This window comes from Ranitomeya variabilis, chromosome 8 (genome assembly GCF_051348905.1).
Source record: "Ranitomeya variabilis isolate aRanVar5 chromosome 8, aRanVar5.hap1, whole genome shotgun sequence".
NCBI lineage: Eukaryota > Metazoa > Chordata > Amphibia > Anura > Dendrobatidae > Ranitomeya > Ranitomeya variabilis.
In genome coordinates this window covers 104,458,845-104,484,304 of record NC_135239.1, presented here as the reverse complement: position 1 = coordinate 104,484,304, position 25,460 = coordinate 104,458,845, and the positions used below count along the sequence as shown (strand labels likewise).

General features: G+C 42.9%; 1 protein-coding gene across 1 annotated transcript in view; it reads right to left on the bottom strand.

Annotated features, from left to right (window-relative positions):
* HMCN1 (hemicentin 1) overlaps positions 1 to 25,460 on the bottom strand; it is a 768,245-nt gene that overhangs the window by 348,336 nt on the left and 394,449 nt on the right. Inside the window, exons 50-54 of the mRNA XM_077275842.1 lie at positions 22,154 to 22,327; positions 20,201 to 20,314; positions 19,034 to 19,179; positions 17,943 to 18,087; positions 17,310 to 17,510 (exon numbers count right to left, since the gene is read on the bottom strand). Of these exons, the coding sequence (XP_077131957.1) occupies positions 17,310 to 17,510; positions 17,943 to 18,087; positions 19,034 to 19,179; positions 20,201 to 20,314; positions 22,154 to 22,327 (780 nt within the window). The remainder of the gene's footprint in view (positions 1 to 17,309; positions 17,511 to 17,942; positions 18,088 to 19,033; positions 19,180 to 20,200; positions 20,315 to 22,153; positions 22,328 to 25,460) is intronic.

The window sequence follows — 25,460 nt, the reverse complement described above, 5'->3', positions numbered from 1 at the left end:
TTGGCTACTAGCTGAAGAGCCCGGCGTTGCCTGGGCATAGTAAATATCTGTGGTTAGTTATAGCACCTCACTTCTCTTATTTTCCCATCACGCCTCTCATTTTCCCCCTCACATCTTTCATTTTCCCCCTCACTCCTCTCATTTTCCCCCTCACATCTTTCATTTTCCCCCTCACTCCTTTCATTTTTCCCCCTCACATCTTTCATTTTCCCCCTCACTCCTCTCATTTTCCCCCTCACATCTTTCATTTTCCCCCTCACTCCTTTCATTTTTCCCCCTCACATCTTTCATTTTCTCCCTCACACCTCTCATTTTCCCCCTCACTCCTCTCATTCCCCCCTAACAGTTGTCATTTCGACCTCACATCTGTCATTTTCCGATCACTCCACTATTTTGCCCTCACTCTCATTTTGCACTCACACCTTTTAATTTTCACCTCACACCTCTCATTTTCACCTCACACCTCTCATTTTCACCTTACACCTCTCATTTTCACCTCACACCTCTCATTTTAACCTCACACCTCTCATTTTAACCTCACACCTTTCATTTCCCCCTCACTATATACATGTTTGTCGTCTCCCTTATATATAGTATACACCTGTATGTCATCTCCCCTGTATATAGTATATACCTGTGTCATCTCCCATGTAAATAGTATATACCTGCTGTATGTCATCTCCTCCTGTATACTGTATATACCTATGTGTCATCTCCTCCTGTATATAGTATATACCTGTATGTCATCTCTTCTGTATATAGTATATACCTGTATGTCATCTACTCCTATATATAGTATATACCTGTATGTCATCTCCTGTATATAGTATATACCTGTATATCATCTCCCCTGTATATAGTATATACCTACTGTATGTCATCTCCTCCTCTATATACCTGTGTCATCTCCTCTTTTATATAGTATATACCTGTATGTCATCTCCTCCTGTATATAGTATATACCTGTATGTCATCTCCCATGTATATAGTATTTACCTGTATGTCATCTCCCCTGTATATAGTATATACTTGTACGTCATCTCCCGTGTATATAGTATATACCTATGTCATTTCCCCTGTATATAGTACATACCTGTATGTCATCTCCTCCTGTATATAGTATATATGTGTGTCATCTCCTCCTGTATATAGTATATACCTGTATGTCATCTCCTCCTATATATAGTATATACCTGTATGTCATCTCCTCCTGTATATAGTATATACCTGTGTGTCATCTGCTCCTGTATATAGTATATGCCTGTGTGTCATCTCCCCTGTATATAGTATGTATGTCATCTCCTCCTGTATTAGACCTCGTTCACACGTTATTTGGTCAGTATTTTTGCCTCAGTACTTGTAAGCTAAATTGGCAGCCTGATAAATCCCCAGCCAACAGGAAGCCCTCCCCCTTGGCAGTATATATTAGCTCACACATACACATAATAGACAGATCATGTGACTGACAGCTGCCGTATTTCCAATATGGTACATTTGTTGCTCTTGTAGTTTGTCTGCTTATTAATCAGATTTTTATTTTTGAAGGATAATACCAGACTTGTGTGTGTTTTAGGGCGAGTTTCATGTGTCAACTGTCAAGTTGTGTGTGTTGAGTTGCATGTGGCGACATTCATGTAGCGACTTTTGTACGATGAGTTTTGTGTGGCGACATGCGTGTAGCAACTTTTTGTGTGTCGAGTTGCATGTGACAGATTAGTGTAGCAAGTTGTGTGCAGCAAGTTTTGCGCATGGCGAGTTTTGCGCGTGGCGAGTTTTATGTGTGGTGCGTTTTGAGTATGTGCAAGTTTTGTGTGAGGCAACTTTTGCGCATGTGGCAATTTTTCCGTGTGTGCAAGTTTTGCGTGTGGCAAGTTTTCCATGAGGTGAGTTTTGCATGTGTGGCGAGTTTTGCGTGAGCCTAGTTTTGCATGTGGCGCGTTTTGAGCGGTGACTTTTGTGTTTCAACTTTTATGTGGCGAGGTTGATGTATGCGTGGTGAAATGTGTGCTGAGGGTGGTATATGTGTTCAAGCACGTGGTAGTGTGTGGCGCATTTTGTGTGTGTGTTCATATCCCCGTGTGTGGTGAGTATCCCATGTCGGGGCCCCACTTTAGCAACTGTACGGTATATACTCTTTGGCGCCATTGCTCTCATTCTTTAAGTCCCCCTTGTTCACATCTGGCAGCTGTCAATTTGCCTCCAACACTTTTCCTTTCCCTTTTTTCCCCAATATGTAGATAGGGACAAAATTGGTGAATTGGAACGCGCGGGGTTAAAATTTCACCTCACAACATAGCCTATGACGCTCTCGGGGTCCAGACGTGTGACTGTGCAAAATTTTGTGGCTGTAGTTGCGACGGTGCAGATGCCAATCCCGGACATACACACACACATACACACACACATTCAGCTTTATATATTAGATTTTAAATTTTTTTGGAAATTCAAAAACTGAAAAGTGGGGCGTGCAATATTATTCGGTCCCTTTAACTTAATACTTTGTTGCGCCAGCTTTTGCTGCAATTACAGCTGCAAGTAGCTTGGGGTATATCTCTATTAGTTTTATACATCGAGAGAATGAAATTGTTGCCCATTCTTTCTTGGCAAACAGCTCGAGCTCAGTGAGGTTTGATGGAGATCGTTGGTGAACAGCAGTTTTCAGCTCTTTCCACAGATTCTCAATTGGATTGACTTTGACTTGGCCATTCTAACGCTTGGATACATTTATTTATGAACCATTCTATTGTAGATTTTGCTTTATGTTTGGGATCATTGTCTTGTTGGAAGACAAATCTCCGTCCCAGTCTCAGGTCTTTTGCAGACTCCAACAGGTTTTCTTCAAGAATGGTCCTGTATTTGGCTCCATCCATCTTCCCATCAATTTTAGCCATCTTCCCTGTCCGTGCTGAAGAAAAGCAGGCCCAAACCATGATGCTGCCACCACCATGTTTGACAATGGGGATGGTGTGTTCAGGGTGATAAGCTGTGTTGCCTTTATGCCAAACATATCTTTTGGTATTGTTGCCAAAAAGTTCGATTTTGGTTTCATCTGACCAGAGCACCGTCTTCCACATGCTTGGTGTGTCTCCCAGGTGGCTTGTTGCACACTTTAAACAACACTTTTTATGAATATCTTTGAGAATTGGCTTTCTTCTTGCCACACTTCCATAAAGGCCAGATTTGTGCAATGTGCGACTGATTGTTGTCCTATGGACAGACTGTCCCACCTCAGCTGTAGATCTCTGCAATTCATCCAGAGTGATCATGGGCCTCTTGGCTGATAAGTCTTCTCCTTGTTTGAGATGAAAGTTTAGAGGGACGGCCGGGTCTGGTAGATTTGCAGTGTTATGACGCTCCTTCCATTTCAATATGATTGTTTGCACAGTGCTCCTTGGGATGTTTAAAATTTTGGAAATCACTTTGTATCCAAATCCGGGTTTAAACTTCTCGACAACAGTATCACGGACCTGCCTGTTGTGTTCCTTGGTCTTCATGATGCTCTCTGTGCTTCAAACAGAACCCAGAGACTATCACAGAGCAGGTGCATTTATACGAAGACTTGATTACACACAGGTGGATTATATTTATCATCATTAGGCATTTAGGACAATATTGGATCATTCAGAGATGCACAATGAACTTCTGGAATGAGTTTGCTGCACTGCAAGTAAAGGGGCCGAATAATATTGCACATCCCACTTTTCAGTTTTTGAATTTCCACAAAAATTTAAATTAACCAATAAATTTCGTTCAACTTCACAATTGTGTTCCACTTGTTGATTCTTCACCAAAAATTTACGTTTGGTATCTTTATGTTTGAAGCATGATATGTGGGAAAAGGTTGAAAAGTTCCAGGGAGCCGAATACTATCTCAATGCACTGTATACAGTACATAGACTCAGGTTCGCACTGAAGTACCCTGCAGTCTACAGCTAAGCACACAATGTCTGTAAGAAGAGCATCTTCTCTCAAGACGAGGTCACGAACAGGCTATAACAAGTCTTCAATAAAAGAGCATGCTGCCGTCGCTCGCGCCAAAGCTGAGGTGGCTAAAGCAAGGTCCTCCTTCGCTGCACAAGACATGCAATTAAAGTTGAGACAAGTAGAAACCACACGTTTGCAGGCAGAGCAAGAAGCAGAGAGTGCACGTCTGCAAGTGTCTCTGGAAAGACTTGCCACAGACAAAGAGACAGCGGCCGCAATAGCCAAGGCAGAGTACTTGGAAGCAGTGGGATGCAGCAACGTTTTTGGACCAGATCTAGACCAGCAGGATCCATCACAGCAAGTCTCAGAGTACATCCACCAGCATCCCAGAATAGATGACAGCCCTGATGCACTACATCAACCAGACTGTGCAGATTGCCCGTGATCCAACGTCGAACTGCACTACTGCAAAGAGGAAGGTATACAGCACAGAGACGCTCGCCTTAGCTACCGTTCTAGCGAACAGAAGGTATGACTTCCATCCGAAGATGAATCCAAAACAAGAAAAAAAGTATCCACCACACTAAATATCACATGTGTAAACTTTATTAGATATAACAATTAAAAACATGATTGTACAACAGTAAGAAAAATAATTATGCATAATGTTAGGTGTCGAGTTCCTGCTGCTGAACAGAGGGAATTTCAAACTATGTCCTCTGCAGTCTTCCATTCTTCCCCAGCCACAGAGGAGAGTCTGCTCAGCAGAAACGTCAGTCCCAGTGTTTGGTTCAAGCTGATACTGTGCGCCTGGTTACTGCTGCCATCCCAGGTTCAGCAATTTTAACCAGCATTGATCAGCAGCGAGCAGACGCTGAAGGGACTAAGTCCTGCTTTGCGTCTACTGAGCATGCCCATGGGACGACCTCTCATTGGAGGTTGGAGGTCACATGCTCATGTCATGTAGTGGCACTAATTGGACCACTAGGAAGGTCCCAGAAGGCTGCATCTATAAAAGGTTTGCATGGCTGCTCGGCCATGTGCTAGTATAAACCTAATATTGTGTGTGGATACGTGTATGTTATCTGGTGAAAGCTCCTATTGATCCCCTTCCCTAGTGTTGTTGTATGTGGTTGTGTGTTTGGAGTTGACTAGCGCCAGATAGTGCAATCCCGCACAAGAGCACAAAATACTGTGTCATTTCAACAGCGTTCACCAGTGCGGCGCCGTGCGCAACTAGTGCGCTTTCCAGGCCCTAGTTAGGGTGGTTAGTGGCATCCACCAGAGCTGCGCGGCGGGCACCTAGTGCTCTAAATCTATCTATCTACCATTTAGTTTTCCCCTGGCACCGCAGTTGCGGCGCCGAGCGCTAGTGGGTCTGGAGGGACTCTAACCCTGTGTCCTTGGGGTAGAGTACTTTGACCAAACACTAACATTCACTCTGCGGTATTGCGGCCCTGTGATGCAAAAGGGTTCCCCTCCTTACATACCGGGTGAAGCTAACCCATGTGTGTTCACATTATACTGCAATATACTGTCCGTCATTACCGAGCAGCAGGTGTTATCTCTGCACGGTGGAACGCACCTTATATCTTCTTTAATATTATTTGGTGCATTCCGCCAGCCCTAACACATAACATAATTATAAGACAAACTAAATAAAAACATTAAAATAATACCAAGTGAGGGGGCAAAGGTACGCTTCCAGTCCAGCACAAATTCTCAATTACGAAAAAACATCCATGATGGTAACAAAATGATCATGGTATATGCTGCCTATTAACATATACAATCAATAAATATACATGTATACATATATCTCTTTATACAAAGAATCTAGGTAAGATATAAAAGTGAAGGTGCATAGTGCACAAACGACTTCCATCTGGCCTTAAAGGGCCTTAAAGGGACACCTTTCTCATCAGAAAAGTATTATACAGACTATCCGAAGCCAGAAGCATCTAACACGAATGATGATGATACACCACACACTCAACATGACGACAACACATTGGCTCATATCAGCACTGACAAAGCCACCATAGACTTTTGCAAAGTTCTTTGTTTGCCGGGAATTGGTCACACAGGGACTCAAAGTTCAGAGGTTTGAACCTTTCCTGTAGCAAGGAGTTAGATCTCCTGGTAAAGTGGCTTGGAAGCAAGTCTGCTGATCATGCCAAAAGAATCAGAGACATTAATATAAAGCATCCACACAAAGGTCTACATAACGTGTGGGAAAGACTTGATGAGTGTTATGGGTCAATAGAAGCTATACAAAATGCTTTTATAAGAGAATTGACAATTTTTCCAAGATAGCATTACCAAAAGCTCAGGGAACTAAGTGATTTGTTAGCAGAGCCACAGGTTGCTCAGGCAGAAGGAGATTTGCCCGGATTAGCATTCTTGGACACTGCCAGGGTGTCAATCCGATTGTGCAAAAACTTCCTTACAACCTACAAGAAAAGTGGGTCACATATGGTTCACGGTATAAGCAGACTCATAATGTACCATTCCCTCCTTTTAGTGTTTGTAGATTCTGTCACCCAACAAGATAAAATCAGAAATGACCCTAGGTTCGACTTCACTCGTCATGCCCCAAGTCCCCTGGTGTCAAACCTAGTAGAGCACCAGTGACAGTCCACAAAACTAACATTACTTCCACAGATCCTCCTCACAAAAGCAAGTAAGTCCCCTCCAGAAGAGAGCAAACCTCAAGATGTCAGTAAGCAGTGTCCTCTACATCGGAAACAACATCCTCTACTAAAATGCAAAGCCTTCAGGGAGAAGTTTTTAGAAGATCTCAAAGGTTTCCTTAAGGAAAATAACATCTACTTCAAATGCTGTGCTATGACATTGCACTTTGCCAGGAACTGTGAAGCCAGCGTGAAATGCACAGAATGCGGCAGCATGGACCACAATAAAAGCTTTGCACCCTGGACCACCCCCACAAATGTTGCAAGCAGAGGAGTGCGACGAAAAGGAGAAGGACACTGACAGACACTCCTGTGGTCACCTCTCAATGCATAGAGATCTGTAGAGTGCTCATAGGAGGAAGGCACTGTTCAAAAATCTGCCTTGTCAGGGTCTATCCAGCAAACCATAGGGACAAGGCGATCAAGATAAATGCAATCCTGGATGATCAGAACAACAGGTCTCTAGCCAAGACCATTCTTGAAGATGTGTGCAGGTACCGTTGAGACGGCAGGGAGGAAAGCAACTGGTACAAAGTGGAGTCCATAGATGGCCACACCTGCTTACCGCTACCGACAATACTGGAGTGCATCCAGATTCCTGACAACAGAGATACCTTCACTGGAGGTAGCAGCACGTCACCCTCATCTGAGGTGTATAGCTCACCTGATACCAGAGGTGGACCAAGAAGCTCCAATAGCTTTACCCCTTGGAGGAGACATACTATGAGTTCATAGGTCTAGAGAATACAGGTCCTTCTCAAAAAATTAGCATATAGTGTTAAATTTCATTATTTACCATAATGTAATGATTACAATTAAACTTTCATATATTATAGATTCATTATCCACCAACTGAAATTTGTCAGGTCTTTTATTGTTTTAATACTGATGATTTTGGCATACAACTCCTGAAAACCCAAAAAACCTGTCTCAATAAATTAGCATATCAAGAAAAGGTTCTCTAAACGACCTATTACCCTAATCTTCTGAATCAACTAATTAACTCTAAACACATGCAAAAGATACCTGAGGCTTTTAAAAACTCCCTGCCTGGTTCATTACTCAAAACCCCCATCATGGGTAAGACTAGCGACCTGACAGATGTCAAGAAGGCCATCATTGACACCCTCAAGCAAGAGGGTAAGACCCAGAAAGAAATGTCTCAACAAATAGGCTGTACCCAGAGTGCTGTATCAAGGCACCTCAATGGTAAGTCTGTTGGAAGGAAACAATGTGGCAGAAAACGCTGTACAACAAGAAGAGGTGACCGGACCCTGAGGAAGATTGTGGACTGAGTCTGGTGTGGAAACATCCAGAGCCACCGTGCACAGGCGTGTGCAGGAAATGGGCTACAGGTGCCGCATTCCCCAGGTAAAGCCACTTTTGAACCATAAACAGCGGCAGAAGCGCCTGACCTGGGCTACAGAGAAGCAGCACTGGACTGTTGCTAAGTGGTCCCAAGTACTTTTTTCTGATGAAAGCAAATTTTGCATGTCATTCGGAAATCAAGGTGCCAGAGTCTGGAGGAAGACTGGGGAGAAGGAAATGCCAAAATGCCTGAAGTCCAGTGTCAAGTACCCACAGTCAGTGATGGTGTGGGGTGCCATGTCAGCTGCTGGTGTTGGTCCACTGTGTTTCATCAAGGGCAGGGTCAATGCAGCTAGCTATCAGGAGATTTTGGAGCACTTCATGCTTCCATCGGCTGAAATGCTTTATGGAGATGAAGATTTCGTTTTTCAGCACGACCTGGCACCTGCTCACAGTGCCAAAACCACTGGTAAATGGTTTACTGACCATGGTATTACTGTGCTCAATTGGCCTGCCAACTCTCCTGACCTGAACCCCATAGAGAATCTGTGGGATATTGTGAAGAGAAAGTTGAGAGACGCAAGACCCAACACTCTGGATGAGCTTAAGGCCGCTATTGAAGCATCCTGGGCCTCCATAACATCTCAGCAGTGTCACAGGCTGATTGCCTCCATGCCACACCGCATTGAAGCAGTCATTTCTGCCAAAGGATTCCCGACCAAGTATTGAGTGCATAACTGAACATTATTATTTGATGGTTTTTTTGTTTGTTATTAAAAAACACTTTTATTTGATTGGACGGGTGAAATATGCTAATTTATTGAGACAGGTTTTTTGGGTTTTCAGGAGTTGTATGCCAAAATCATCAGTATTAAAACAATAAAATACCTGACAAATTTCAGTTGGTGGATAATGAATCTATAATATATGAAAGTTTAATTGTAATCATTACATTATGGTAAATAATGAAATTTAACACTATATGCTAATTTTTTGAGAAGGACCTGTATATTAATGGCTTCCAGAATGCTCAATATGCACAGACTCGATCTTGGATGGGTCATTGTAGGAGTTGTCTGTCTAGGAGGAGCACACAAGCCGACCTCAGTCAACAGTATGCCCACCAGCACACTAGAAAATGGACGTCCATCTCTCTTCCTACCATGTCAGAAAAGTTTGTTGGTAAAGGAATTGTCGTGCTGTACTCCCCTACCTTGCCCTTTTGCAGGCCCTTCCAGTGAATACCACGCTTGTGAGGGTGAACAAGACCACAAAAGGTGCAAAGTTTTCTACAGGACAAAGGAAGACAACAAGGCAGCGATGTCTATAGAAGACAGAATGTTCTTGGATATCATTGATCGAGAAATAGTGAAGGAAAAGTAAAACAGTTGGGTTGCACCTCTACCATTCAGACCTCGGAGATGACGCCTACCCAACAACAGAGATCTTGTCTACAGTCAATTCATCTCCCTCAAATACAAGCTTCAGAAGTCACCTGAGACAAAAGAACATTTCTTTACCTTCATGGGGAAGATATTCCAGAATAACCATGCAGAGATCGCACCTGCTCTTCGAGACTCCGAGGAGTGTTGGTACTTACCCATCTTCGGCATGTATCACCCTAAGTAGCCATGTCAAATGTCATGATTAAGGGAGCTTAGTCTCCAGAAATGCATTGAGATTCTTACCCATATGGTTTGTGCTGAAGTCTGTATCCTCCATGTTTAAAGTTTGTGAATAAAGAAAACTCCTTTTTACGGACTCGGTGAAGCTGGACATTCTTTTCTTTTGTGAACAAACAACGCCGTATCGGGTATGTTATGAGCCGGACAAAACTGGCACCACACTGCGAACACACAATACCCAGACTGGAACTCTGCACGGCCGTCCTCGCAGTTGAGTTGGTCAAACTTATCTCAGATGGAATGAATCTGAAGATCAAAGATGTCGAATTCTACACATACAGCAAAGTGGTACTAGAGTATATTTGCAATGAAACATGATGTTTCTATGTCTACGTTAGCAATCAGGTGTTGAGGATCAGGAGATCCACTTGCTCTAATAAGTGGCATTACATGTCTACACACCACAATCCTGCAGACCATGCAGCTAGATCGGTCGCACCACGTCATCTTAAGGAGACTACATGGTTCATAAGCCCTGCATCCTTGTACCATTCGACACCCCACATCACCAAGCCTGATACGTCTGAACTAGTGGATCCAAATGCTGATGAAGAACTTCGTCCTCAGGTGTCTGTTCTACGGACAGCGAACTCAAGTCATCACCTCGAATCCCATAGGTTCAGCAGGTTCTCAACCTGGAAGTCATTAGTTCGAGCCATCGCTTGCTTACTTCACATAGCTAAGTCTTACAAGTCAGCACTACCTACAAGTCAGAAACCTTGCAAAGGTTGGCATCATTGTGAGCATTCATTTACCTCTCCCAACTTAGAAATAGCCAAGATTGTGATACTTCGTGCTATGCAAAATGAAACCTATGCCAAAGACAGTCAGTCGCACTGTAAAGAATGGCCACTCGGCCTAGTGACCATACCTTTCCCCAGCAAGGATGGGAAAGTACACAAGGTAGAAGTCAGAGTGTGTAAACTTGGTGTTAGGGCTAGCGGAACGCACCGAGTAAATATAGATGTTTATTATTATTGATGCGTTCGCAGCCCGGGGTCCACCGTGCAGGGGAACCTGCTGCTAGTAAATGGTGGCACTATTTGGCGGTGTAGACTAGCTCTGTTACTTCACAGAGTAGCCAAGAAAGGAAAGCACTGCGCCCTGTTAGACTTCACAGGAGCACAGGCTAACTGCCCATCAGGGAGCAGTTAGTGGTCATGCAAACATACAATCTCCTCACCGGAGGAGCCAGTATTCTAGGGGCTTATTTCAGCCGGGGCCCTAAATCCATGCACACAATCTCCTCACCGGAGGTGCCGGCATTCTAGGGGCTTATTTCAGCCGAATCCCTGAACACACATGTGACCACACTGGCGCATGCACGTAACTGATTCAATACTAGCGCATGGCCGTGCGGTCATGAGAGCCTTAAATAGCTGCAGCAAGTACAGGACCTTCCTAGAAGGACCAATGAGAGGCTGCTACAGAGCCTGAGCACCTTCAGGACCTTCCTGGAGGACCAATGGATTTAGCTGCAGTATCTGAACATGTGACCCTCGATCTCCACTGAGAAATCTTACTCTGGGCATTCCGAGAACGAGAAAAGCAGGACTTAGTCCCAGAAGCGTCTGCTCGCCACTGCCCAGCACTGGCTTCAATGGCAGAAGCTGGAAAAGCAGCAGTAACCCTTTGTACAGAGTCAGACTGAGCGAGACACTGGGACTGACGTCTCTGCTGAGCAGGCTCCACTGCGGCAGGAGAAGAATGGGAGACCGCAGCTGAGATGGCCTGAGATTCCCCTTGTGCAGAGGCGGGAACTCGACCCCTAACACTTGGGAACAGCAAACTGTTCCTCAGGCCATTAACAGAGCTTGTGTTGCTGTTTTACCCAAAAGAACCTAATAGTGTCTTCTATTGATGCCAAGCAGGGAGTGTTCTGCCCATTTATGCTCAATAAGAGAAGGTGTTGGTAGTTGACACTTGTTACAACCTGTAAGAGGTGATATGTTATCCTTTTATGATGTTTAAATATGTTAAACACAATTTGGCAGCATTCTTACAGATGCAAGGGTCTTCCCCTTTAAGCTTAGTGTGCTTGTGGGACCGCCCCTTGCTCCTTTGTGAAGGAGACATGTTTTCAGACAAGCCCAGACTCCATGCAGACAAGATACCTCCATGCAGAAAAGACACTTGTCTCTTGCTTCTGCTCATTTCTTCCTACTATCCCCATCCTTCAGCTAATCCGTTTTACCACTCATATTCATCTTCATATCATCTCACCAATAAACCATAGACTACAGAACCTTACAGTCTGTTTACATGGGATGTGAAGAAGGTTTAGCTGTATGCTGGAATCCACATAGCACCAGACGTGGAAGAAGGCAGAACAATCATGTATTTATCTATACATCTGTAGCCACCGCTAAAGTCTTTTCCACATGAATTTCACTTAGCGCTCATTCAGACGTCTGTTTTCATGTACAATTTTCAGGAATAGAACACGTGCCCATTATATATTGCTCACAGATCAACTGCACCCATTTAAATCTATGGCTCTATGAAAAACTCAGACAGCACTCTGGTGCCATCCTAATTACATCAGTGTGATGTCTGTTTTTTGTGTTTGACAGGAGAAGCTTGAGATCCATTGTTTTATTTTGTTCCATACGAGAAATACTGTTGGGAATCTGATTTTGTAAATTGAAACTCTAAACAGACTCTGATGTATTTGTGATCCAGGACCCTGATGAAAATTGTTCCATTTTATGCATACAAGAAAGATTACTAATACCTGAATGAGGCCTGTGTCATATACCACATAATATATTATTATTTATTTATATAGCACCATTGATTCCATGGTGCTGTACTTGACGGGTTACATATAAAATACAAATATCACTTATAGTAAGCAAACTATCAATGATAGGCAGGTACAGACAGAAGAGGACCCTTCCCTTGCGGGCTTACATCCTACAGGATGATGGGAAAGGAGACAGTAGGTCGAGGGGTTGCAGAAGCTCCAGTGGTGTTGAGATGGCAGCGTGGTCATTACAGGTTGTAAGCTTTATTGAAGAGGAGGGTTTTCAGGTTCAGTCTGAAGGATCCAAATGTGGAGGACAATTGGATGTTTTGGGCATGGGAGTTCAGAGGATGGGGGATATTTGCAAGTAGTCTCAGAGGCGATTGAGTGAGGAGCAAATAAGTGTGGAGGAGAGAAGGAAGTCTTAGGACTGGAGATTACGTGAGGGAAGATATTGGGAGATTGGTTCAGAGATGTACAGAGGAGAATGGTTATGGATGGCATTTTAGATTAGTGTTAGGAGTTTGAACTGGATACACTGGGGAATTGGGAGCCAATGAAGGGATTTGCAAAAGGGGAAAGCGGAGAGTAGAGAGATATTAATTATTCTGGCAGCAGAGTTAAGGATGGACTGGAGAGGTGCAAGAGTGTTAGAAGGTAGGCCACAGAGGAGGATGTTGCAGTAGTCAAGACCGGAGATAATGAGTGCATGCACAAGCATTTTAGTAGAGTGAGGCCATGTGCACACGTTCAGTATTTTTCACGTTTTTTTTCACGTTTTTTCGCTATAAAAACATGATAAAAACGCAAAAAAAATGTGAAAAAAATGCTTACATATGCCTCCTATTATTTACAGTGTATTCCGCATTTCTTGTGCAAATGTTGCATTTTTTTCCACAAAAAAATCACATCGCGGAAAAAAAAGCAACATGTTCATTAAATTTGTGGAATTGCGGGGATTCCGCACACCTAGGAATGCATTGATCTACTTACTTTCCGCATGTGGCTGTGCACACCATGCAGGAAGTAAGCAGATCATGTGCGGTTGGTACCCAGGGTGGAGGAGAGGAGACTCTCCTCCACGGACTGGGCACCATATAATTGGTAAAAAAAAAAGAATTAAAATAAAAAATAGTGATATACTCACCTTCGATGGCCCCGGAGTCTTCCCGCCTCTCAGCGGTGCATGCTGCCGCTTCGGTTCCTATAGATGGTGTGTGTGAAGGACCTGCGATGACGTCGCGGTCTTGTGATTGGTCGCGTGACCGCTCATGTGACCGCTCACGTGACTGTGACGTCATCGAAGGTCCTGCACACACACACCATCTATAGGAACGGACGGAGATCGGCTGTCTGCAGGTGAGTATAACCATTTTTTTTATTTTTTTATTATTTTTAAACATTCTATCATTTACTATTGATGCTGCATAGGCAGCATCTATAGTAAAAAGTTGGTCACACTTGTCAAACACTATGTTTGACAAGTGTGACCAACCTGTCAGTCAGTTTTCCAAGCGATGCTACAGATCGCTTGGAAAACTTTAGCATTCTGCAAGCTAATTTCGCTTGCAAAATGCTAAAAAAACCGCGAAAAAAACGGGAAAAAAAAACGCAAAAAAATATGTGGATTTCTTGCAGAAAATTTCCGGTTTTCTTCAGGAAATTTCTGCAAGAAATCCTGACGTTTGCACATACCCTGAGGGTTGAGGAAAGGAGGTGGCAAGAGTTTGGATGTGTTGTTTGAAGGACAAGGCAGAGTCAAGGGTTACTCCGAGGCAGCGTATTTCCAGTACAGGAAAAAGTGTGATGTAATTTATTGTGATTGATCAGGTAGGCAAGATATGTGATATGGAGGAAACATAATGAGTTCAGATTTGTCCACATTGAGTTTGAGGATATGAGAGGAGAAGCAGGAAGATATGACTGATAGACACTCTGGGATTTTGGACAGCAGAGAGGTGATGTCTGGGCCAGACAAGTAGATCTGAGTGTCATCAGAGTACAGATGGTACTGGAAGCCATAGAACTTTATGAGTTGTCCCAGGCCAAGGGCATAGATAGAGAAGAGTAGGGATCCTAGGACAGAGCCAACAGAGAGAGGGGGGATGAGATTGTAGTGTGAGAGTAGGAGACGCTAAATGTGCAGTTGGTAAGGTATGAGAAGATCCAGGATAGGGCAAGGTCTTTAATGCCAAAGGAAGAGAGGCTCTGTAGTAGGAGACAGTGGTCAACTGTGTGGAAGGCAGAGAACAAGCCAAGAAAGAAGAGTATAGAAAATTGTCTGTTAGCTTTGGCTGTAAATAAGTCATTGGTAATTTTAGTCAGGACAATTTCAGTGGAATGTTGGGGGCAGAAAATTGTAGGTTGCCGAAGAGCGAGTTAGATGAGAGGTGAGAGGAAAGTTCAGCGTGAAGGAGTTTGGAAGTGAATGGGAGCAGCAATATGGGGCGATAGCTGGACATAGCGATTGGGTCAAGAGATGGCTTTTTGAGGATAGGCATGAATGTGGCATGTTTCAAAGCAGAAGGGAAGGTGCCAGAAGTTAGTGATAAATTGAAGAGATGGGTTAGAGATTGGATAAGTGTGGGGGTGAGGTAGGGGAGGAGGTGGGATGGGGTAAAGTGCACAAGTGGTGAGGTGTGATTTGGAGAGGAGATGAGTAAGCTCTCCTTTAGTGATGTTGGAGAGAGGTTACGGGGTAAGTGCATTGGTCTGTATACAAAGAGGTTGTGGTGGTAAAACAATAAAGACTTGATTTGTTTGGTTGATCTTATTTTTTAAATTTGTGGTAAAGTCTTCAGCAGAGACTAGAGAGGTTGGAGGGAGCAGCGGAGGGCGGAGGAGGAAGTTAAAAGTGTTAAATAATTGTTTGGAGCTTTAGGATAAGGAAGATACGAGGGATGTAAAGTAGACGTGTTAAGCAGAGGTGAGGGTTGATTTGAATGCAAGTGTTGCTTGTTTGAATGCGTTGAAGTCATCTTGCGAATGTGTTTTTTTCCAATGTCTCTCCGCAACCCTGGATACTTGACAAAGCTTTTTAGTGATGTTTTTGTGCCAGGGTTGTCTATTTATTTGTCGCACTCTGCCATGCATGAGGGGATGACAGAGTCAATAGCTGATGTGAGAGTGGCATTGTAGAAAGCAGTGAGTGGCACTGTCTGTGTTGTGGACTGAACATATGGCTGCCAGTGCTAGACTAGAGTCAGAGAGTGTGCAAGTGTCTAGATGTGTGAGGTTTCTGCAAGGATGTGCTAGTTGCTGGACATGGGTGGCAGGTGAGGAGGACAGGTATGAAAATGTGAGTAGATGGTGGTCAGATAGGGTGAGAGGGGAGGTTGTGTGGTTAGATAGGGAGTAGAGGTAGCTGAAGATAATATCTAATGTATGGCCGTCTGTGTGGGTGGCTGAGGAGGACCACTAAGTAAGTCCAAAAGATGAAGTGACAGGAGTTTTGAGGCTGCTCTCTGGCAGTTGTCAATGGGGATGTTGAAGACACCCATGATGATGGTGGGAATGTCAGCAGAGACAAAGTGAAGAAGCCAGGTGGAGAATTGGTCAATAGAGGCAGTGGTCATGCCTGGAGGCGGGTATATAATGGCCACTTGGAGGTTGAAGGGAGAGTAGATGTGGATAGAGTGGACTTCAAAAGCGGGGAGGATAAGGGAGGGTAGAGGTGAGATTGGGTTGAACGTGCCGTTGGTAGAAAGGAGAAGACCCACACTGTCTGTTGCCAGGGAGAGATATGTAGGTGAAGTGGAGGCCGCCGTAACACAGCGCAGCGGGTGAGGCAGTGTTGAAGGGTGTCAGCCATGTTTCATTAAGGGCCAAGGAGGAAAGATTCCAAGAGGTAAAGAGAGGTGAACTACATGGAGCATATTGCAGACAGAGCAGGAGTTTCAGAGTTCTCCAGAGAGAGGGAGCAGGGGGTTGGGTGTCAGGGGGATAGGTTTTACATAGGAGAGAATGGAAAATTCATATTAGGCAAAAAGCGATAGGAGGTGATATTAATAGGAAGTATCAGCTGAGGGGGTCCAGGATTGAAAGTTATTTGCCAGTAGTGAGGAGAAGCAGAGAGAGGGCAGGTGGGAGAAGGAGAGAGGCTGGCTTGTTTTATGTTTTAGTAGGAAAGATCTGAGGTTGAGGACCACATATGCAGAAGAGGTTAAGTGGGGAGGTAAGAGGGAAAAAGACATGATTATTTGATTAGAGGGTGCTGGAGTTTTTGTGATAGTGAAGGACAGTAAGGTTTAGTGGAGCAAAAACTGTAAGGGCATATGTAAATATGGTGAAAGAATAAGTGTGGGGGAAAAGAATAGCTTTGTACATTTAATAATCAGTGGTTGCTTATATCTTCTGGTCACTTCTAGTCCATTTCTGGCATATTTCAGATGCACGCTTAAAGAGCCACATTTATGGAGCCAGACCATGGTCAGACAGACCTGGGACTCTAAATTTATAAAGTTTTAAGTGCACATGGAATAGACCATGTGTCAGCAGTGAGGAAGAGCCACAGGAAGACAGCTCAAAGAAACACAGGAGGCGAGAATTAGGAGACAGAAGATAAAATGCATTCAGGATGAATTTGCATTCAGGAAATAGACAAACTCAAGTTATCAGATCTAGGCAAGTGTGAATCAATGAATTGAGGTGATAAACATGCGGGAAACCACATACCATCAAAACCAGATAGATACAGTAAGGGAATCAGGAAATACGCGCTATGGTTATGCAGTACAAATACTATTGTCTGTATTACTGCTTTAATGATAAACAATTTAATGTCAAAACTTATGCTTTCCTGGTTTAGGATTTTTTTTCTTTTATGATTCTCAATATAATTTGTATAGATTAGTCACACCTTGTAGAGCATGTAGTGCAAGCAAATAGCAATGCAACATCATAGAGTGCACATTATATGAGTACTACTCAGTAATGTAATATTATTCACTGTACCTGGCAGTATAAACACCTTATCATTTGAGGTGAGAAGGTTTCCATCCTTATACCATGAGATACTGGGTGGAGGCACGGCATTCGTTTCGCAATACAAAGTCAGTGGGTTGTGGACAATGACATCTTTGTTATCTCCATTTTGTGATACACCGCTGTCAGCATTTAGAAGAATTCCAGCTAACTTCAAAAATGTTGGTGGAACTAAAAAATATAAAAAGTAAAAAAAGCTAATTTCCTCTTAATGCCATCTAAGCCCTTAAGTTATAGTCAAGATTTCTGAATTATAAAATACAGCAGAAATGAACATATATACAAAATGATAACATTGAAAAAAAATGTTTTGCTCACCATAGGAAGGAGAAATAAAGAAAACATGGTGGAAAAAAGCTAAACATAAACCATGTAACATGCATTGCTGTCACTGGGCAATTGGTGAGAGTCCAAAACCCACCTACAAATGCAGACTAATGATGGAGGGACAACACAGAAGAATGATAACACTGGACTGCTTTATGCCTTACTATGTAACTATGTGATTTAACCTGAAAGCGACCACCCCTAGTCTATTGAATTACATATCAGACAGAAGCATAGCTATATATTTCAGGATGCGTATTTACATGCAGGTCTAACCTTGCACAATGACATCAAAGTCCTTTTCATCTTCCCCAGCAATGTTGGAGGCCACACAGGTGTACCTCCCAGTATCTGATAGCTGGGCATTGTCTGCATGGAGTTTATAGCCATTCATTTGCAGAGGACTCTCAGGACCAAGAGGCTGTTTTAATAGAAAACATTTATAGATATATAAGATTTATTACACATTTATCTTGCTTCACTTGATTAATTGCCTATCCAAATATCCAGGTACTTGAGAAACCTATTTATGGAAGGACTATTGCATAGATGATTAGCATACAGTATGTAAACTTGTCACTGAACCATACAGCTTCACTGTACATATTTCTCATCCCATTTCCTCTCATCTCATGTATGAAAATTGAAAAATCTATGTTTTGTAATGAAGAGATTAATCAGTAAAAATGAAATGGGTTGTCTCAAGTTTAGAAGCTATTCCATATCCACGGGGCTGGGGGTCTGACTGCTGGGCCTTCCACCATTCCCAATATCCGGGGCTCTGAAGAGTCCTGCGCAAATGAAATGGCAGTCGATCATACAAACTGGCTCCCCAGTCATCCTTAATGGGACCATCAGTGATATGGCAAACACCTGTCCTCAGCACTCCCATAAGAATGAATGGAGTGACATTGCACATTTACTGACCACCGCTTCATTCACACAGGAGAGCACCAATTCTTGGGATTGGTCAGGATCCCATTGGTCAGACCCACAGCAATCCAAAAGCTACTCTCTAGCCTATGGATTGGGGATCATTTCTAAGCTTGAGAATACCCGTTTAACCAAAAAAGAAAAGATTTTAGAGATGAGCTGAACTATACGATTTTAAAGACAACCTAGTCCAATCCTACTTAGATCCTTCAGCGGTAGAAGCTTACTTTCCAGACCTGGTTGAAGGTATCACCCCACATCCCTCATATAGCCTCATTGCATAGAAGATGAATCTTGCCTAATCTTACTCCTCATGCACAGCTGGTCACAAGAGACTAATCCCAAAGACTTTAGTACAGCTACAGCACTGTCCGTTACAAGAATTATGTCAAGACTTCAAAAAAAGGCAGAAAAAAAATATGTTGGTGACTGACCTGTCCATCTTTGTACCATGTGACAGTGGCCCTTGGGAAGGCCTTCACTTCACATTCAAGAGTGAAGTTTGTATTAACTTTGACTTTCACCTGCTTTGTAAATGTTCCAAGGCCAGACAGATCATCTTTTTTAATTTGTGGTGGAACTAGAAAAATGAGAACAAATAAATCAGTATGTACAGTTTGCTTTTCCAATAAATACATTCCTCAACATTGTCGTTGCTACATCAAAAACTTAAATTTATGGTATTATGGAAATCTAAAAATTTATATACTTCTTAATGATGTGCAAATAATGAAAAAAATTAAAAATAATTCAAAATATCTCAATTTATTCAGTACCTAGTATTAGCACCTTGTGCAGAAACACACTCACTTACAGACCTTGGCTGTTTTCAATGAGGTTATTAATGGATGTCTGAGGAATGTTCTGACATGTTGAATGCATTTGGGCATGCAAATCATCAAAATTCACTGCTGGCAGCTCTCTTTGCAATTGCAGTCCAATTACATCCCACATGTGCTCAATGGGAGACAAGTATGGAAACGTTGCAGGCTATGGTAGCACGCTTAAGCTGTACAGACTGCTTAAAGGGACTCTGTCACCTGAATTTGGAGGGAACAATTTTCAGCCATAGAGGCGGGGTTTTCGGCTGTTTGATTCACCCTTTCCTTACCCGCTGGCTGCATGCTGGCTGCAATATTGGATTGAAGTTCATTCTCTGTCCTCCATAGTACACGCCTGCGTAAGGCAAGATTGCCTTGTGCACGCATGTACTACGGAGGGCAGAGAATGAACTTCAATCCAATATTGCAGCCAGCGGGTAAGGAAAGGATGAATCAAACAGCCGAAAACCCTGCCCATATGAATGAAAATTGTTCCCTCCAAATTCAGGTGACAGAGTCCCTTTAAAGTAGCATGTAGCAACATGAGCTGCTTATCACGTTTAGTGTTGAAAAACGGCTCCTGGGACACTTTTAAGAAACGGTAGTAACAGGAGTGGCCAGCAATGGCTCTTTATGATTTCTGCCTGTGGTGCTCATACTAGATCCCTAATAAAGTTATATATTTTGAAAATTGTGTTTCCTATGATATCCACAATATTGCAACTTCTCCTCCATGGAGTTGCAATTTCAATGATAACTGTATAGTTTAATGAACTTTACCATAGACGTTCAAATTATAATGATGGTCATCCTGTCCTGCCTCATTGGAAGCAATGCAGGTGTAGGTTCCAGAGTAGTCTTCTTGAGCCTTTAAAATCTGCAGAGTGTGGCCACCTAGATAAACGAGCCCAAAGGTTAATGAGAAGATAGTGGCATGCATAGTTTAAAGGGAACCTGTCAGCAGGATTGTACACAGTAACCTACAGACAGTGTCAGGTTGACGCCGTTATACTTATTAGGCTGGAGTCACACTACAAATTTTAAAATCGGTCCAATTTTGATGTAGGAGAGTAAGACGAGTGTAATGCAATTGTCATGTGAGTGTCACGCATTTTTTATGTGAGTACAATCTGATTTTTCACACCTAGCATCCGATGTACATCCGACTGCAATGCGATTTTAACATGAGATTTTACATAGAGCAATTCTCTGTCATTTATACATAATTTTCAAAGGAAATATTCTTCAAAACATATATATGATAGATAGATAGATAGATAGATAGATAGATAGATAGATAGATAGATAGATAGATAGATAGATAGATAGATAGAATAAAAACTGGCAATACAGTCACGTAATATAAAATCCCAGCTGGAAATGACAGGAAAGAAAAGATGGATTATATACAGTAAATACACATAGAATATGTAGATATACAGATGTCAGTAACATATACAATTAGTACAGTGTGTGTGCAGCTTACTGTACATGTATTTAATTAATAAAAGATAATTTTTCTGAAAAATAAGGCGTGGGCTCCCGAGTAATTTTGTTGACTAGCAGAGGTAAAGCCAATAGCTGGGGGCATATGTTTATAGCCTAGGAAGGGGGTAATACCCATGGAGCTTCCAAGGCTATTAATATCAGCTCACAGCTGTATAATTAGCCTTTACTGGCTATTAAAATGGTGGACCCCAAAAAATAACGTGGGGTCCCCCTATAACTAATAACCAGCAAAGGTTATTCAAAAAGCTGCGGTCTGATATTAATAGCCTGGAAAGCTCCATGGGTATTACCCCTTCCCAGGCTATAAACATCTGCCCCCAGCAGTCAGCTTTCCCTCTGCTGGTTAATAAAATTATGCGGGAGCCCACGCCATTTTTTTCAGAAAAATAATCTTTTATTAATTAAATACATGTACAGTAATTTGCACACACTGTACTAATTGTTTGAAACGCGTCGGTTTATCCACTGTGACTAGAACCACACTTACCATGTTTTTATGGATGTGATTTATTTCTTCAATAAAATTGGACATTTTATTTACCTGCTTCTTCGCTGGATTTTTCCTCTTTGTTTCCACTAGCAGCTGTCAGTTTTGGCTGCACTGGTTATCAAAAAAAGACGAGACCCCAAGTCTTTTTTTTTTTTACACAGCTTGCGCCGGTCAATCACAGCCATACCAATACTTGACATGACCATGATTGAGCTGGAAGTGCCCACACAGCAAAGCTTGTTGATTGGTTCTGCTGCAGCCTTTCAACAATCTTTGTTTGAGCTACTGAACCCAAACAGTAACACAGACATCCTGGAAAAGTCCGTGTTCTGGGTCTGTGCAAGGACAATAATTGTTCAGTCCGGACTTGGAACTTTACCATTCAGGTTTGTCCATCCCTAAACATCAACTCTCTGATGACTGGTAAATTATTTTGCACTGTTAATCAATCATTTCAATTCTGCCTTATTACTGGCTGTTCCTCTTATCATTTATCAAAAACATCTGCAATCTATATTTCCGCTTGCAATATTGAACTCTATGATATGTTGAAGATAGGATTGTTAAATAAAAGTGTCTTCACATATTCCCATCTGTGGTAAACATTATGCTAGAATTGGCGGTATATTGAGTATATAAAATGGGTACAAACACAAATTGACATCGCATACTTTCTGTCATTTGTATGATGAATATGATAGATTTCATTTAAATAAAAATAAACCAAGCCTCACCTGGAATAATTCTGATATTATCTTTTGAATGGACTTGAAATCCATCTTTATACCACGTTATCGTTGCAGGGGGGTGGGAATCAACATCGCAAGATAGTGATACTGAGCTGTGGAGAATTACAGATATTTCCTCTGGGGAGTTTTTAGTTTTGGAACCAAATATTCTTGGAGAAACTGTTTAACAAAAAGTTGAATAAACTATTTATTGTCCTGCAATACCAATCATACATTCATAAGGACGCAATGGGACTTAATTCAGGCACATAGCAGTATAACTAGGTATAAGATAGTGGCAATGACTATTCTACAAGTGGCTATTGCTATCAATAAGTGGTGCTTCCCTTATTCTGTAGCTGGCACTTTTCAGGTTAAGCTCCAGTATTTTAGGCTGTACATAGTGGTACTTCTTCTGTACTGGCTGATGATAAAGTTTTGAATATATTATAGAAAACGCTTCATCTCCATAGGGTGACATAGATAAACTGGCCGGACAAGCAGCAAAATGTCAGATGAGTTACAATATTAACAAAAGTGAGGTTACATAGTATGTTTTTGAAGAAACGGTGAGTGGATCACAACTATCTATACCATTATCAGAAAGGGTATAGATAAAGGTGTAGAGAAGAAAATAATAATAATCTTTATATAGCGCTAACATATTCCGCAGCGCTTTACAGTTTACATATATTATCATCACTGTCCCCATTGGGGCTCACAATCTAAATTCCCTATCAGTATGTGGAGTGCCCCCAGACGCAGGGCCGCAGGGTACTCGGTACCGGGCTTCTCTGTCTCAGTTCTGGGGTTGTCACGGTGGCTAGGCCCGGTCCGTGACCCTGCTAAGGGGCGTCCAATGAAAGGTGTAGGTGGTGGTGCGTGGTGCAGGTCACGATGAATAACGAGGACACAGGGTTGCAGTCTCTTTACCTCTTTACTGAAGGCTTCAAGATCCTCAATCCAGAGTACTGTCAACAGGGCTGTCTGAGACCGGCCAGTCCGATGGCACCTCCAGAGCTCCCTTTGCAGGTGGAAATCTGTGCCTACCTTCTAGCGCCTGTGTGTTGTAGTACTTCCCTGCTGAGCACCACGGGATAGTCCTCACAACTGTTGTGTCTGTTTCTGATGTTCTTTCCCACAACTTATATCTGTTCTGATGTTCTTCTCCGTCCCCCAGATGATATGGCTAGGACGCACCCGTATGACGGGTAGGCCTGGAGTTCTTCCGGGACCCTAGTGACGCCCTCTCCCACAGTTGCCCCCTATGTCTGCTTAGGTGATTTAGGTGAGACAGCCAACCTATAATTAACTGTCCTGCCGTTGGTTTGAAGTAATGCTTGGAGCCCAATACTTCCTCGGCGTTCCGGCCACCGGCTACGCGCCTCAGTAGGATGCTGCCTCGATCTTACGGCACGACTCCTACTGGTGTTATCTCCTTTTTGCTTTCATCTCGTTTCTCACTCTTCACAATAAACCTCGCTTCTTGTCCTTTCTTGAGATACTGCCGCGATGTAGTGCAGGCGCGGTTCCTTAACATTCTGTCTTGTTCGCTAGGCCTCTGTCAGGATCCCACCCCTGACAGGGACCCCCCTGAATCTTCCCCTGCAACACCCTCTGCCACAGGATGTTGCCTGGTTCCAACCCAGTCAGCTTCTGTCTAACTTTCTATCCAACCCCCAGTTTTACCAGATTGTGAGGAGTGGCCTAATACATAGTGCCCTTTGCTCCCCCTGGAGGCCAGACTATGAAGTGTATTGGTGTCTGTGATACCTGGTCAGGTGAACTCCTTAAGTGCCATCAGACGTACCATCACTCCCCTTAGTGGCGGAGCGTCAGTACTGCAACGACCAGGACTCTGGGGCGCTGCACTCCCCCCGGTTAAATCCAGTACTCCCGGACTGGGAAGAAAACAACAATACATGTCAGCAAAAAGACATACAAATTTTGAAATGCAATAAACAAGTAATAAGTAATAATAACAGTGCTTCCCTTTATGGGAGGTGAGGACTCTTAAACGTTACAAACACAACATGGTTAAATATCTTAAATAACATACTATAAATAACTTCTATTACCCAGCCGGGTATTCTACTAAGTGCTAATTCTGAACAATAATTTAACTTTGCCTCTAAGGACGTATAAGCTGGATCCACTAAAGGCTTACTAATAAACTCCTAAAATATAAATTAACTTTTCTTCATTTTTCTCTTCTAAGTGCAACATTTTCTTCTTACTCTCTGATTTGTCTTATGCAGGACCGCCTGTCTATCTGCCCAGGCCTACAGCCTCTTTTCTTAGTACAGGATCACTGAGCCATCTCTCTATGGCTCCTAGGAGGACTCACCCACTAACCCCTACGGGTTCACTTCCTGTCCTCAATCTCTAGCAACATTATCAAACATTTTCTATAACTAACTAGCTGGCTACATATAACTTGCTATGTAAAACATTATTACTGTTCACTTTCTTTTAAAGCAACATTGTACATTAAGTGCAACTGGTGAACTTCCCCTTTAAGAGGGAACAAAGTCTCTTGTAGGTAGTGCAACTGCTCAAGTTGCAAGTCCGTGTAAGGCAGGAACTCCTGTACTGTTTCCAGGAACAGTTTCTTCGCAAAGAGTTATTTTTCTTGTAAAACCAGTAGGGGGCACCCTTAATAGGGTTCAAACTATTTACATTACAGTTTGTGAACCATTCACCGTCCATGATTCGGCAGTGTTTTCAAAATAGGGGGTATAAAGGAGCAAAAAAGAAAACAAAAGCTAAAATAAAAAGCAATATGGATCCCGGGTAAACAAAGGGATCCCTTTAAGAACAACCCTGGTTGGGTATTAGCAGGAAAAAGCAGAGAAACAAACAAGTAACTATTTACATACTCGTGGTTCTGAGGTTTATCCTCACAGAAGGTTACACTGCATCAATTGGTGACGGACACTCGCCGGCCGGGAAGGCTGCGGTCCTCTGTCCTCGGCGGATGCAGAATCGGTATCATTGGTTGGTCTCCCAGGTGTGGTCAGATCACCCGGCGTCTGGATTCGGATGTCAGCTGTGGTTGCAAGTTCAGTAGTGGCGATAATACACACCGTGGCGACAGTAGTGGCGTTGGTCAAATCTGGGTTAGTCGTAGTCGGGACAGCAGGTGGCGTTACGGCCGGCTCGCATCGTTGGACGTCTCGAGCGCACCACCCCTGCGCACTCCGGTGGCGAGTGTAGGTCACCTGGTCCCCTTTACATGGTAGCTGATTGTCATATCGATTGCGGGACGGGGTTTTCACATTGTAGCTGGTAAAGAAGATTTCAGTCGGCAGTC